The sequence below is a fragment of the Podarcis muralis genome, chromosome 1, assembly GCF_964188315.1.
Source record: "Podarcis muralis chromosome 1, rPodMur119.hap1.1, whole genome shotgun sequence".
NCBI lineage: Eukaryota > Metazoa > Chordata > Lepidosauria > Squamata > Lacertidae > Podarcis > Podarcis muralis.
The window spans coordinates 95,297,510-95,312,795 of NC_135655.1; the positions used below are offsets into that span (position 1 = coordinate 95,297,510).

General features: G+C 40.3%; 1 protein-coding gene across 9 annotated transcripts in view; it reads right to left on the reverse strand.

Moving 5' to 3' along the window:
• NCKAP5 (NCK associated protein 5) overlaps window positions 1–15,286 on the reverse strand; it is a 604,332-nt gene that overhangs the window by 68,067 nt on the left and 520,979 nt on the right. For all 9 annotated transcript variants that reach the window (XM_028744493.2, XM_077935496.1, XM_077935485.1 and 6 more), the window contains one exon: window positions 13,473–13,551. In XM_028744493.2, the coding sequence (XP_028600326.2) occupies window positions 13,473–13,551 (79 nt within the window). The remainder of the gene's footprint in view (window positions 1–13,472; window positions 13,552–15,286) is intronic.

Consider the following 15,286-nt stretch of genomic DNA (forward strand, 5'->3'; position numbering starts at 1 on the left):
ACCTACTACAGATATTTACATGCTTCTGTCTGGTTTCTATCAAGGAACATGAAACAGACCCAGAGCACTTCTTGTTACCTATGACTCCCAGCTAAAACCACTACAACAAATCATCAGAGATCTAAAGCTTATCCTGGACAATGATACTACTCACAGTCCTTAGGTGACAATTCTGTACTCTTTTTTTTAACCGATGACCCCATCCTCAACCAAAAACATCTACTCAGCAGCAAGAGCAGGCAACACAACAGAGAAATAAACAAGGATCAGACCCTACAACAAATGCAAATGTCAACTCTTGTCCCCATGTCTACTCTGGCAATAGTATTACAGGACCTAAATACATCAGCCACAATATATATGGGACAATCTGCCAGAAATGACCTTCTGATTTTTGCATAGGCCAGGCCCGACACAAAAGAATAAATGAATACAAATATGGCATCGGAAATGGCTTCCCCTCCTTTTCAGAACACAAATTCACCTCCCCCAGACTAAATGACATTCTAATCTCTGAATCTGAAGCGAGCGGTAGCTAAGCAGGAAGCAGCAGTTAGTAACAAATGGTGATGATTTAAAGCCAACATTCGAATACTGATTTATTTCAAGAAGTGTGTTTTCCATGCAACAAATGTCTGAAATATAAAAGCTAGTTTGAGCTTTGGAGACAGAATTCTGGAATGAAAATTGGTAGGTAATTAATATTAATTCACTTGATGGGTCTTACATGATTTAGGATTCAACAGTGCAACCTTATAGCTCAGTTGTAAAGCACACGCTTCGCATGCAAAAAGTTCAAGGTTCAATTGCTGGCAGAGATAGGGCTGGGAAAGACCCCTGTCTGAAACTGTGGAGAGATACTGCCAGTCAGTATTGACACTACTGAGCTAGAGTAACCAATTCTCCTACTTGGTATAAGGCAGTGTCCTATGTTCCTATCAGAGTCAGGTTACATGTTGGTGGACATCTACTCTAAAATCTAAATGGCCTTCACTCATTTCCTGAATGAAATGTGAGCTGGCTCACATTTTAAGCTTGTCTACATCAATATCTATATCCAATGTACAGACAATGACCAATTTGCGCCTGTCCAATTGATGTGCGACCATGACTGCGCATCATGGTGACCCAGAAGTGGCTTGGAAAGGGGGTGTAATTGGGGGGGGGGGAATGGGATGGGGGCATAACAGGGCATAGCAGGATGTAATGTGGTGAAATGGGCTTATGCACGCTCCACTGATGCATGTGAAGACCTAGGACACAACCACCGCACAAATCCGGGGTGGCCTGTATAACAATTACAAAAACCTTGACCCTTTCAAGAGTGGAAGCATACTGTAAAAAGCCACCTAAGCATTAAGGTTTCTCATGAAGCATATCATTTTACATGCAAAATCTAAAGTAGAAGACTAACTTTAAAAGCAGATACTTGTGACCTGGCCACTGGAGCACCCTGGCATTTGAAAAAACGCTTACATGTCATACTGATGTTGCTGTCGTGTGGGAATCCCTTGCAGACGAGTGCAGTGCCTAGAGACAGTCAGGTTGTGTATCCACAGCAGTGACCACAGGAGGAATGACTGCTGGGAGGAGTGCAGAGAAAAGTAACACCATTGTGCATCTGCATCTGCATGTGCACAACCTTCATCCACCCCAGCTGCAACAAAACATCTCTCTCCTATATCGGTTTCTACAGGTGTTGTAACCCTCCAACAGTTTGACTTCACCCCCAAAAGCACACTCCTCCATTCTTTCCTGAGACATATGGATGCCACCAACATGTGGTTTCTAACTGAAAAGTATATTTGGCACACAAAAGCCTGGTTTGCAGTCACACTAAACCAACCCTAGCTTAGCACAAATGTGCAGGCTCCCAGAGAGGAGATCAGTATCATTTTGCTTTTGAACAAAGCAATGGCTATGCTTAGTGTGTCTTCTGAACGCAGGCTTGTGGTTTAGCTCTCTCTAAACTATGAAGTGTGACCAATATTTACCCTGTGGGAGAGTAAAGCCACGAGTCTAGTTTTGGATGACACAGTAGGTCAAGCCTTTACTTTGCTCAAGCACAGCACAGCAGCAGAACTACCAGGTAGGAGCAAAATGTCTGCAATCTCTTCTCCAGGAGCTCTCACACATTTGTGCTAAGCAGTGGTTTGGCTTAGTGTGACGTGCAACCCAGGCCACAGTTAAAACTACAGAAATCCTGGAAGAAGGGAAGCCTGAAACAACAACACTGCATAGAGAACATATTCCACCATTATTATTGGCCAAAAACATGGGGGAAGGAGGCAACAAAACTACTTGCAAGCACATATATTTCACTGAACTTAATAGAACTTAATTGTGGATAGGATCTTGCAAACAAACAGAAACGCTTTCCTTTTTGAGAAAAAGCAAAACAGGCTCAATTACCCAACGTTCAAATAATCAAACGGTACAAACTGGTACAATATCATTGACTTATATCACATTACTATGTACAATCAGCTCTTCAAGTGTTTATCAGTTAGGAAATACACATACATATTTCCAGACATTAGTCACTATATCATCTGCATCTAGCTTAAAGAAGATACTAGTTTTTCTGGAATCCTTGATATCACAATACAGTATTTTAGCTTTACATAAACGGAAGGTTAAAAGTTTTTTTTTTTTTTTAAATACTTTGTTTAACAAGGAAGTTGAGCCAAATGCTATTGTGTTCTCCTTAGTGGAGGGATAACTAAACTGCATGCCACAGTAATGCTGCAGAAAAATTGGCAATTAGACAAGTGCCATGTGTACTATCTCTTAGAAGCAGAAAGCAATTATTTGTCTCCGCCAGACTGTGACGAACAGTAACTTGACATTATTTAAAAGATACTAATGCATGGTAGATTCTTATTATTCAGGGAGGACAGGGTTTTATATAATCTTCAAGTTACAACGATTTATTATTACATGTGTATATGCCTGAAGTGCAGTTATTTCTATATGACACCATTTCAACAAGTCCCTGTTAACTATGTCTATCCGAAGAACTTTCAGAGTTTAGCAAAGATCCAATCATTCCTATAACCAAGATGATGCCCAGAGTGGAGACTAATTTTCTATCACATAAAGATTAATTGTGCTTTTATCTGCTGAATATGTACAATTTTTGTAAACTGTATTGAAATTGATAAAAGGATGACTATAAATGATTTAAATAAATAAGATTTTTTTTTTAAATGAAGGCTGACTTTTAAAGCAAGAAGATATTATGCTGCATTTCTTTTCAAAATCAGACCTGTATGTTGATTTTGAACCATTATTTAATGTTCCCCTTTAAAAAGTTGATAAAAGGAGGATAGTTCTTTAAATGGAAAGACATATAACAGATGCTTTTTTTCAGGCATTCAACTACTTCCATGAAAAATGTACTGGCAAGTATGCTTCCAGTGTCAATTTTTCGGTTACATTTCAGTTCTCTAGTCCTCTCTTCAAAAACCATAAAGCGCTGACTACAAAAAATGATGTCTGTGTATACACATGCTCTTGTTAGGTCTAATACGTTTTTTAAAAAACCAAGTTGTCTCTCGGATGCCTTAGGAAACAAGCCTCCCTCTGGAAGTGCTAGAAGACGTGTGATTACAGGTAACATTGTGCACACATAAATGCCTGCTGAAAAACCTGATCTTCTGCCATTCTTCTTATCAAACTGCAACACCTCAGAATAGATACCTTTTTTTAAAAAAAGAAAACCATATATATATATATCCCACACAAAAAAGAGAATGGAAATTGATTCAGTGCTACTGGTTTTATCTGACAGTGTTTTCACAGCTGGCAACCTACTATATGCCTGCAAAGACATTTAGGGGTTCTATAGATTTCTTTGGATGGCAAATGAGGAGATAAAGCAAATATCATTCCTTTATCTGATCATGTGTAAAATGAATGGTTCAAACACTACAACAGTGATAAGATGATTGCTAAATGATTCTTCTCAATTTCTATCAAAAGGGTTGATGGAAGAAATTAAGACTGACATTGATAAGTTGCATTCTCAAGCACTGTGAGGTTTCATGATGAAAGACTACTTTGGGGAGGGGATGGGAAGTAGAAATACATCTACTGCACATAGCTCTTTGTTTCACATGGGAGGAACTTTTGGAATTATTATTTTTTCCGTTTTCTCTCCCTTGCCAAATCAATGCCTTTCGGTTCTAAAAGCAAACCTTGCAAGTGTGATCTATTTGTACTTTGTCATTCAATCCCATTTAGTTTGTTGCACGATTCTGCTCTATCTCAATAATTCATTAAAGCACTCACCTAATCTGACTCTGGTTTTCCAGTTCTTTCTAAGGCGAACATTATTTACTCAAATATGTCAAGCTTAATAGAGACATTACAGTATGACACGTGCCAGACTTAATGCATAGACCCCATTAATCTTATTCTTTCCTTCCATGCAATGCATCTGGCTATATTTTTTTAAGAGGATAGTGTGAAACCTAAAAAAAAAGAGTCTAAACCAGGAACTGATACTCCTAAGTATTGGCCATGCTGGCTGGGAGCCGATGAGAGTTCAGGTCCAACAACATCTGGCAGGGGTGGTGGTAGCACGTTTCCCCATACCTGGTCCAAATAGTAAAGTAACAACAAAGAATAGTTGTTGTAATACAGTTAACAAGTATAATCATACATATAAATACTACTAACTGGAGAGCTATTTGACACAGTAGCAAAATATGACTATACTTGGGTCTCAGGTTTCATTTAAAAGCTGGTATAGCATAGTGGATGGCTAAAGTTGGGAGGTAGGTACTTAAACCTGTGGTCATGTATGAACTCAGTATCATTTCTAAGATCTGTAAAGCTAATATGTAGTGGGTAGAACTATGATTTACTATGTAAGGATTAGGAAATTTGAATTGAAATTATCACCATCATCACCACCACTATCCAAATAGAGTCAGCTGCATCTCAGTTGTATTGGAATCAATGGAATCAACTAGCTTGCCTCACTGATTCCAGCAGAACTTAGGTTTCATGCAAAAATTATAGTCTAATGAATTACACTTTCTGAGTAGGTTCAGGAATGTCTTGGATTGCAAGACAGGCACACTGTCTACCACTCTGGGCTTTAGGCTTGTTGTTCTTGCTGTTCCTGGAGGTCTGGAAGCAACTGTATAAGGTTTGGAATCTTGTGTTGTGGCCATCAGTTTGTCTGTAGGCTCACAGAGTGTAGTGTCACATAAGGCTGTCAAGTCCTTGCGGCCTCTTTACAGCTTAAGTCCATGCTGGGTTTCTAGTAGCCCAGCCTCCGCCTACAAAGATGTCCCTTCCAGGTGGTGGTACACCCTTAAAGCATCCAGCATAATGGAGAGGATTAGGGTGGTAACAGTTGTACCAGGTATAAATGCTACTGTCCAGAGAGGATCCTAAAGGTTACCTAGCTCAGGCATAAAGTATAGTGAACTCAGTTCTATGAGTGCAAGTTCCTATGTAGCCAAAACAGTATCATTCATGTGTGAGAACTGGTCTGGCAGAACTCCAAGGTTTACAGAAACAGAAAAACCTTTAAACACACATCTAAGTTGGGGAGTGACCACAGGATGTGGCTGACTATTGGGAGTGGGTGAGGAACTCAGAAAACCTGGGTGGTCGGGAATGGAAGAAGGCATATCTGGCTGGCAGACAAAGGAACATTCCACACTCTAATATTTTGATGCAGGCCCCATTTATGTATACTAAGAGTGAATCCATTTATCTATTAAATTACAGTTGCTTGTAGCCCACTCTTCATTGAATATTTTCAATCCCAGAGCAGGGCACAAAAGTAATAGAGATAAACGGAGCAAAAACAGTATACCAAAATCATATGAACAGGTCCAGTGAACAAATTAGCAATTCTACCCTAAGGCAAACAAGAAAAACAACAATGAGGACAAAAGCTATCATTTCCAATTTAGCCAAATACCTAACAAATACAAGCACAGGGCATTCAAACTGATTAACAACCAAAGGTCTTATAGTAACAGTTCCCAGCCCATTTTTCATCTATGGCAACTCCCTCTCTCTCACACACACAGAGGGCCCCACTCGATGGCTTCTGAGCAACTTAACACCTTACACTCTCGGCCCCACTCTCCAATCCACCCAGGCTCTCACCCTGAATGGTATGAACAATTGTCCTTAAGCATCCACAGCAAAGGCCTCCCACTTCTTGGTTCATAGTGACAACAGAACAGAAAGCAATCACAAAAGAAACGGAGGGAGGCGGTGATCCACAGCTGGCATTTTTCTCCCCTTCCCACTCCTGACAAAACTCATGGTGCCTAAAACTACTATTGGGAGGGACTCGCAGGTGGATTTTCTGGCTTCGCTCACCCTTACCAGATGTCAGGGATGGTTCAGCTGCAGTTCAGCACAGAAACTCAGGGATGAGGTTGATTCTTTATTCAGAGAAACAAAACCCAACAGAGAACTCCACAGGCAGAACTAGCCTGGTGAGACCGTTGACAGAACTGAGGATCTAAGCCTCCCACTTCCTCCTAAGGCTCCTCCCCAGCCGGCTGCCTACCCAACAGTCGCAAACTCCTTCAAGGAGGGGCTCTCTGTGCCTTTTGTTCTGCTACATGTAACACCCTTCTCATTCTTGGGGACAGAGGAGGAAACAGTGGAACTAGCAGGTGGCTGGGGATCTGCCGCAGCCTCAGTCTCCTCTTCCTCCTCAGCTGCCTCAGTCTCACTTAAAACTTGATTGCTCAGCCTCCAACCTAGCTGCACCCCTTCTTCCTCTGATCTTCCTCCTGCATCCCACTACTATTTTCTTGGCTCAGAACCTTCCCTGGGGGGGGGGGGGGCTGTAGCTAGACTGAAAATCCAAGGCTTACTGGGTTTTTTAAAGGGATTCCATTAATAAAATCCCCCTACCAGCCCAATGAGGACTGGACATGCACAGAATGCATGTGATATTGACTTGTTGTTTTAATGGTAGTAGGGCAGAAAATGAAATGGAGAGGCTGAAAACAAGGAGAGGAGTATTCCATTCTCCAAAATTTGTTGTAGTTCTGTCATTCAAAAATTGTAAGCAAATGAGCTACAACTGGCATTTTAGACAGCTTTGATTCCTCTGGTTTTTCATTGATTTTGTACCTGTCTAGTACTATGACTTGTAACTTAATCAAACTTCTAGGTTGGGTACTTATTAGGTTATGCTGAATAGACAGATACTTATTAGAGAAAAATATTGACACTGTCGTAAGTGTGGTCTCATAAGAAATAAGCCTTCACTTGTATTTGTGAAGGTAGGATTATATCATTAAAACTTAAATTCACCAATGTCTTTATTACTTAATAAACACCTGGGTGGGCAGATAAGGACTGAAGAAAGACTGTTACATTAATTTAATATACAATCATTGCCCATTTAATGTTTCTGTTTAAATGAGAAAGCTATAGAGAACTGAATGAGTGTAATGCTGAATTAATCAGCATTAGAACTAGTGAACGAAAATGCTTTATACAGATTTTGTTGCCATAACCAAAGCACTTTAAATGCTGAAACTTCATTCTAACTCTACTGTTTATAGCCATTATCTTTACTAAGCATTCTATCAAATAATACATAAAAACTCTCTTATCAAGACAATTCCAGTCTCTCATTGAAATTTATTTTTTCATCACTTGTCTCCCTTTCTTTATAAGAAGCCCAAAGATGGGGATTGAAAAATAGCCTCACCACTATACAATACCAACAACCCTCAATTTCAAGAACATTTCAAGATCCATTGAATTCAGCTCAACATTTTCACTAAATAAGGATACCTACAATAACAAAGGTATACGAAAAGAGAGACCTTTCTTTTCTGATCAGATTGCTTTTAAATTAAACTGCAGAACCTTTTGCAGAGTTGTTCTTGGAAAGCGAAAAATGATGTTATAAGAAAGTGCTTGGCTATAAGCTAGATGATTATCAAGAACTTTAATGGACTGGAGTGCCTGGATTCAAGACTATAAAATAAAATCTTCACCTTAGTGTAAAATTCTAGCACAAAGAACTGTATTTTTCTGTGCACCCGAAGAGTGAAGACTCAAAACACATGGAATTGGTGTAAATACCGCAACTTTAGATGCCTAAAGATGCAGCAAGACATAAGTGGCAGTAGGCGTGGAATTTGCATAGAGAGCGTAGGGCACAATCTTGGGTGGGATTCACCTAATGAGTGCACAATGTCTGTGCAAAGACTTCCACAAGGCTTTCTCACCTCTCTTCTTCCTGCACCCCCCATTGGGTTGGGAGGGGGGAGGTCAGAGGAACCTCCAAATTATCACATGGGGTAGAGTAGGGGGGCGTCATTCCTTCTGGCAAGCTGAAATGCTTGCGCTGATGGAACATTTGTCTTAGTGAGACACTAAATTCTTCCAAATATTTCTTATTTTGTAAACCACTTAGTAAACCGTCTTTAAGTATTAAATTATATATATAAATATATTAAGTTCTGTTAGGCTTATTCTCACGTGATTGTGTTACTGTGTACAGGATTGCAGTCTTGCAGTGTTCCTACTTTAGCTCTGGCTGTTGTTATCCCTGACTCCGCCTACCAATAGCTAACTTTCTCCCTGCCTCACCCGCCTCAATGGGCCACCCCTGGATTATGCTATAAACATTTTTGTAAGACAGGTAGGTACACAGAGTATGGGGAAGAAGAAGTCAAAGAGGTTCCCTGATATCCTTGCTTCTGCAACTCAGCAAAAGAAAAATGCAACTGAGATAATTACTTGTAGCATCTTAATATATACAGTGGTACCTCGGGTTAAGTACTTAATTCGTTCCAGAGGTCCGTTCTTAACCTGAAACTGTTCTTAACCTGAAGCACCACTTTAGCTAATGGGGCCTCCAGCTGCCACCGCACCACCAGAGCGTAACCTGAAGCATATGTAACCTGAAGCGTATGTAACTCGAGGTACCACTGTATACCAGATTTTATAAGATTTCTGACTATGCATATATACTGTGTGCATGAATGGACCAAATAGCCAAGCTGAACGCTGAATATGATGAGAGACAGAGAGATGGTACAGCACACAGATGGGAAGTTAAGAGTTAAGAATTATGTTCTGCAATTTCTAGATGAATAACTTCAGCTGTGTTGCATGATGGCTTTTCTGTAAGTCAAGGTTTCCCCAGCCGTAAAAGTATCTTGTGAAGGTGCAGTGCCCGAGATAATATCTTATATGTTTATTGATATGTATTACATTGTCTTCTCAGGGTCTTTTAAAAGAAGACTCATCCAGGAAACCATTAACTTATTTAAATCTATTGGCTTGCTAAGAGCACTTTTTAACAGAATATAAAGCAACTGGAACATGCATGACAAGAACTAGGAGTACTTCACTGTGATAAAATACCATTGTGCCACATAATACCATACCTGTAGTCCACTGGATATTATTTAACTTGCATATTATCTAACTTTATAGACCAGATACCCATTTGAGGATCTTACACTGACAATTGTTAACAACTGAATTGCTCTCATTAAAATTATTAGCTTATTAATTTATTTATGAATCTATAAGTCCCACTTTCATAAAAATACAGCTGGGTAGAGTACAAGGATAAAATCAACAAAAGATCCATTTAACACCAATAATAAACACCAATAAATACACATTGGGTAAAAGAAAAAGTACAAGCATGTTGTAAACAAATACGTTCTCAAAAGATGTTTGGAGGGAGGGAGGGATGGTTTCTGAAGAACCTCTACTGGTAGGGGCAGGAGCTGCTGAACTAAATGCTCTGTCTTTAGTGAAGGTGAATCAAAACTCATGAGTGTTGCTGAGATCAAAGGATCTCAGCAACTGAAGAGGAACATAAGGAATCAAGATAGTCCTTAAGGTACTTTGAGCCCAAGTTGTGATTTATGGATTAGCACATGGGCCTTGAACCTGGTCTCTGTACTTGCTCCTTCAGAGGGAGTGCCACCTTCTGAACAGACAACTGACCAACTTCCTGGACATCAGAACCACCCACCCCAAAGGCATCTTTCTCCCCAGAATTCAAACTCCATTTGTTGACCCTCATCCAGTTCACCACTGCATCCAGGCACTAGTCCGGGGAGTGCACAGTGTATCCTGAGCTTAGTGCCATTAGCATAGTTTCCCCCTACTCTCACACTATACACACACATTCCACTTTGTTAAAATGTTAGTTTCCACAGTGAAAAATTAGGTGGCAGTGGGGAGGAGAGAGAGAGAGAGAATGGCTCGTTAAAATGTGAGTACGTAACCATTTATCATAATAATCTTTAAATTATAGTTTCGAAGCACCTTCTGTGATTGGGAGGAAGTTTGAAACAAAGCACACAAAGTCATATCAGCTGGAGCCTGGCACTGAGAGAGAGATTGCTGTGAGCTGGCAGCACAGATGTTTTCATATGGAGTATAAGCAGGAGAAAACGAGCACAAGACACAGATCCTCAACACAAACATTTTGGTTTACATTTATGCCAACACTCAGTCTCCCAAAATGTGTAGTGTGGTACATGAATGTATTTGCACGGCCATCTCTTGATAAGAAGGAAACAATGAGAAAAAGAGACTTACAGAGGAATCCTAAGTGTGGGAGAAACAGGGAAAATGTGCCTGTTAATTTTCCTCAACCTCTCAGCAGCTTTTGATATTATTGACCATTGTATCCTTCTGGATAACATGTCTGAGTTGGTGGTGGTTCCAGTCCTACTTGGATGGCCATTTTCAGAGGGTGATGCTTGGGGAGTGCTTTTCAGCCCCATGGAGCCTTTAATGTGGAGTTCCTCAGGGCTCAATTTTATCCCCTATGCTATTTAATATTGACAGTGGAATGGTCTCCCTTGAGAGGCTGTGGACTCTCCTTCATTGGAGGTTTTTAAGCAGAGGCTGGATGGCCATCTGTCATGGATGCTTTAGTTGAGATTCCTGCATTGCAGGGGTTGGACTACATGACCCTTGGGATCCCTTCCAACTCTACAATTCTATGATTTAATGATTCTATGAAACCACTGAGTGGGGTTATCTGCAGGTCTGGAGTACATTGTCAGAAATTAAGCTGGTGACACACAATTCTACTTCTCCTTTAAATCTACATGTGAGGCAGTAGAAGTGCTGGACCATTGTATTGCCTCAGTAGCAGACTGGATGAGAGCCAACAGACTGAAGCTCAATCCAGATAAGAAGAGGCACTGTTAGTGGGTGATTTCCTAGAACAGATGGCTGGGAGGTTGCCTGCTCTTGATGGGGTTATACTCCATCTAAAGGAGCAGGTATACAACTTGGGAGTACTTCTGGATCCTTTGCTGATGCTTGAGCCTCAAGTGGCTTCGGTGGTATGGGGTGCCTTCCATTAGCTTCAGATGGTGGCCCAGCTATGCCCCTATTGGGGCAGGAATAACCTAACTTCTATCATCTATGCTCTGGTAACCTCTAGGTTAGATAACTGCAACACTGCGATAACATGTAGGGCTGCCTCTGAAGATGGTTTGGAAACTTCAGCTGGTGCAGAATTCAGCAGGTTGCTCATCAGGGCAAGACGGTTGAGCATATTATACCAATCTTGGCCCGACTGCACTGGCAACCAATTTTCCCCCAGGCCCAATTCAAGGAGCTGGTTTTGACCTATAAAACCTTGCACAGCTCAAGACCACAAGACCTCAAGGACCACTTCTCCCCATATGAACCAACCTGTACCCTGCATTCATCACCTGAGGCCTTCTTCATGTGCCTCCTCTGTGAGAGGTCCAGAGGGTGGCAACAAGGGAATGGGCCTTTTCTGCAGTGGTTCACTGTTTGTGGAATGCTCTCCCCAGGGAGGCTTGCCTGGCATCTTCATTACCTATCTTTAGACACCAGCCAAAAACCAAGCCTTTGGCTGATTAACATTATATGACCCTTTAAATGTGTTTAATGGTTTAATAGTTATTGGTTTTGGGTTTTTTTGCTTTTGTTTTATTATGTGTTTTGTGTTCTCATCTTTTATTTTTATGTTGTGAACTGCCCTGTGATTTTCAGATGAAGGGTAGTATACAAATGTAATAAATAATAATGATAATTTATTCTCTGATGTCAATCATGCTAAATAGTTCTGTAAATAGTATTAGAAATATATAAGCAGCATAGTAAATGCAATCATTTTATGTTATTACATTTGACAATACTATGCAACATCCTAATGTATATTCCCATGAACCTTTCCTCTACTGAGGATTCATCTTGGAGTGCACATAACCAGAGTGGGGAACTGGATCTGGCTGGCAGGCCAGATCTTTATCTCCGCTATCCTCTGTCGCCCAATTTGATAGGCGACAAGAACACCCACCTGCCAGTCACCTGATCGCTGCTGGGAACATGCCTTCAAAACAGCTGATCCTTGGTTACAGAGAGGTCCTTTGAAGCCCTTCAGAATGCAACTTGCATTCAGAACATTGGAAGAAGAGCTTTGAATACAAGCTGTTTTCTCCAGTCCCCTCATCAGCGCTAGGCAGTTCCTGATCCCAGATGACTGTCAGTGTTTTGGCTGTGTAGCACTCTTTTCAAGCCCCGACCACCAACTGACCCTCAGTGCTTGCAGAGAGCCCTCGGCTGCGCTTTGAAGCCCTGACATTCAGCTGCTTGACGGTGCCTGCACATTCCCCTTTTGGCCCAGCTGTGACTTTACCTGTCCCCCAGCACACATTATATACAATGTCAGGTGTAGGGTAGGTAGCTGTGGTCTGGCCAAAATAAACTGATAAGACAAATGAGAAGGCCTGCAGAGACTAATTAGCCGCATGAGCTGGAGGGTCTCATCGCTGGCATATAGCATCCAACTTGGTAAACTGGTATGTTCAAAATGCACTGCTACAATGATGCACAAATAACATAGCACTAAAAATCAGGATGAAGGATAGCAGTGTAGCCAGGAAGTATGGCTATTTAGAAGACTGTTCATAACATTTCCACAGATGGTAAAGCTACCTGCATTAAGGTAATAAATTTCTCACTGAAAAGAAATATGATTTGAATGAAGAAAAGTAGATGATTATGGTTTAAAGGCATTTCTGATGAGACCCAACCACTGTTTACACTTAGGCAAACAAGGAAAGGCATGATGGAACTAGCATGTAGAGGTAGAATATTTGTGCTCATGGCATATTTCCGATCCCCAATATATGATTACATTAATTTCTGTACTGAGCCATTGAAGGATAAGTATCTTGTTCCTATTCGCACAGATATCTGGTAGGCCACTGCAAGTACAGGCTGCTGGCTGAGTAAGATCTTTGGCCTGAGTAAGATCTTTGGCCTGTTTTGCACAAGTGCTGCCTGCTAAAATATATAAAGAAGAGACTTATCCAGTTTTACCTTTAGTCTAGTGTTATTCAATGGGATTAATTGTGCATAACTCTGTTCAATTGCACAGACTACATAATGTACTAAGAGAATCTAAGCCACATATTACAACATTTTAAATTTTTTGTTGATGTTACCTATTAAGTGGCTTTGACAAGTTGAGTCAGCGATGGCGTTCTCTTCATCTTCTTGGAAGTTTTCTGTTACCACTTTGATCTGTGTTGTAAGGGGGGAACAGTAATTGTAACTGCTTACATATCTCTCTTTTAACAGAACAAAAACAGTGTATTTCAAAACAAATCTGTTTAACTTTTAGTATCTTTGCTATCACCCTTTACTATCTACCTTAATGCAACTCCCACGTAGTACAGCTTGTACGGCGTCCTATTATGAATTACGTTTAAATTGTTTCTAGATGCTTTGCTAAGAACAATACGATGCAACTGGCAAGAAAAATTAAGTCTTTGTGCGAAGCTACAAACATGAGTTTGACCAAACTGCGGGAGGCAGTGGAAGACAGGAATGCCTGGTGTGCTCTGGTCCATGGGGTCACGAAGAGTCGGACACGACTAAATGACTAAACAACAAAGTGATACAATTTCTCAAAAAGATAAAATAATATTTATTTTTATAAGATTAAATAAATGCATTAAGTTCTCATGATCCTGTATTTTTCTTCCTCCTCAAATGTTATACCTTATAAATTTATGTTAAAGAACTGAGGAAATAAAATTAATGTGTGACATGGTATCTTCATTCAGTGCTGCAGTCACACAATTCTGGCATCTTTTCCACATCTATATAAATAAAATGAACTGCCACCTCCGCTGTCACTACCTCCTGGGCTGAAACAGATTTTGAATTCAAAAGCTGTTGAAAGAAAAAAGGCTAAGAACTCTCCACTCCATTTCTCCACTCACCTACCAACACTATCTTTCATTGATAACTGGTTTGCTGCCTTAGATACTATTTTGACAACTAGTGGTTTAAAGGTGCATGGGCAACTTAAATACTTTGACACCCAAGGTAAAAATATGGGAAGAAAGAATGAGCACTGAAATCCATTGTGCCCTTCCCATTGTAGCATATTAGCTTCAACAATGTGGCTCAGTTCTAAGTCAAGCAAGAATGCTTTTATTATGACAGTCTGATATTCTACTCTCACACACCTGGCTTCCCAAGGTGCTTTTCCACCTTGGCTGTGGTATGCACATTAAAACTAAAACCACATTGGCTTTAGTTTGGGGGAGCATAGTATCTTTCCTGTTTTTCACAAAATACTCAATGGTTAGGTTCAAAATGGGGCTATTTATGTAAGCAAATGAGCAAGATTTCCATTAAAGTCCTTGTTTTGCACACCCTGCGCAAATGATCTGTTCCAGCGATGCTAATGGAACATGTTTTTCTTAAAAATGTATATAAAAATCGCCAAGAAACCACAGTCTGAGATGTGTTTAAGTGATGGCACAATAGAACCCTAAGCCTTTAATTAACATGCTGAAAAAGAAAAGACTTAATTCTATGGCGCATGAAAGATACACTTTTGAAAACCCACTTTAGAGGAACATTAAATGTAAAAGGCACATTTTTCCATTCAGATGAAATTTAAGGCATGCATTCTTTATCAACTTTTGCAAGTGTTAGTTACTGGTTTGACCCTCATCTCTAAATGTACCTTGTATTGTTACAGTGTAAAAAGAAAAAGAAATCATCTCTGCTCAGGGCTTTTGAAAAGGTTTGTGCTGTTTTTCTCAAAAAGGCATGTCCCCCCCTCCTTTTTTTAGGGAAAAAAGAATGCACAATGGGAAATGCTACCACATGCTAGTGTTTTCAATCACAGCTATCTCTTTTTACTGAATTCTCTGCAACGTGATTCAAAGTGAGAAGCCAATAAAGGGGAAAAAGGACATGAAGACCAGGAAATAATATATGCATTTTAAATGAGATTGAG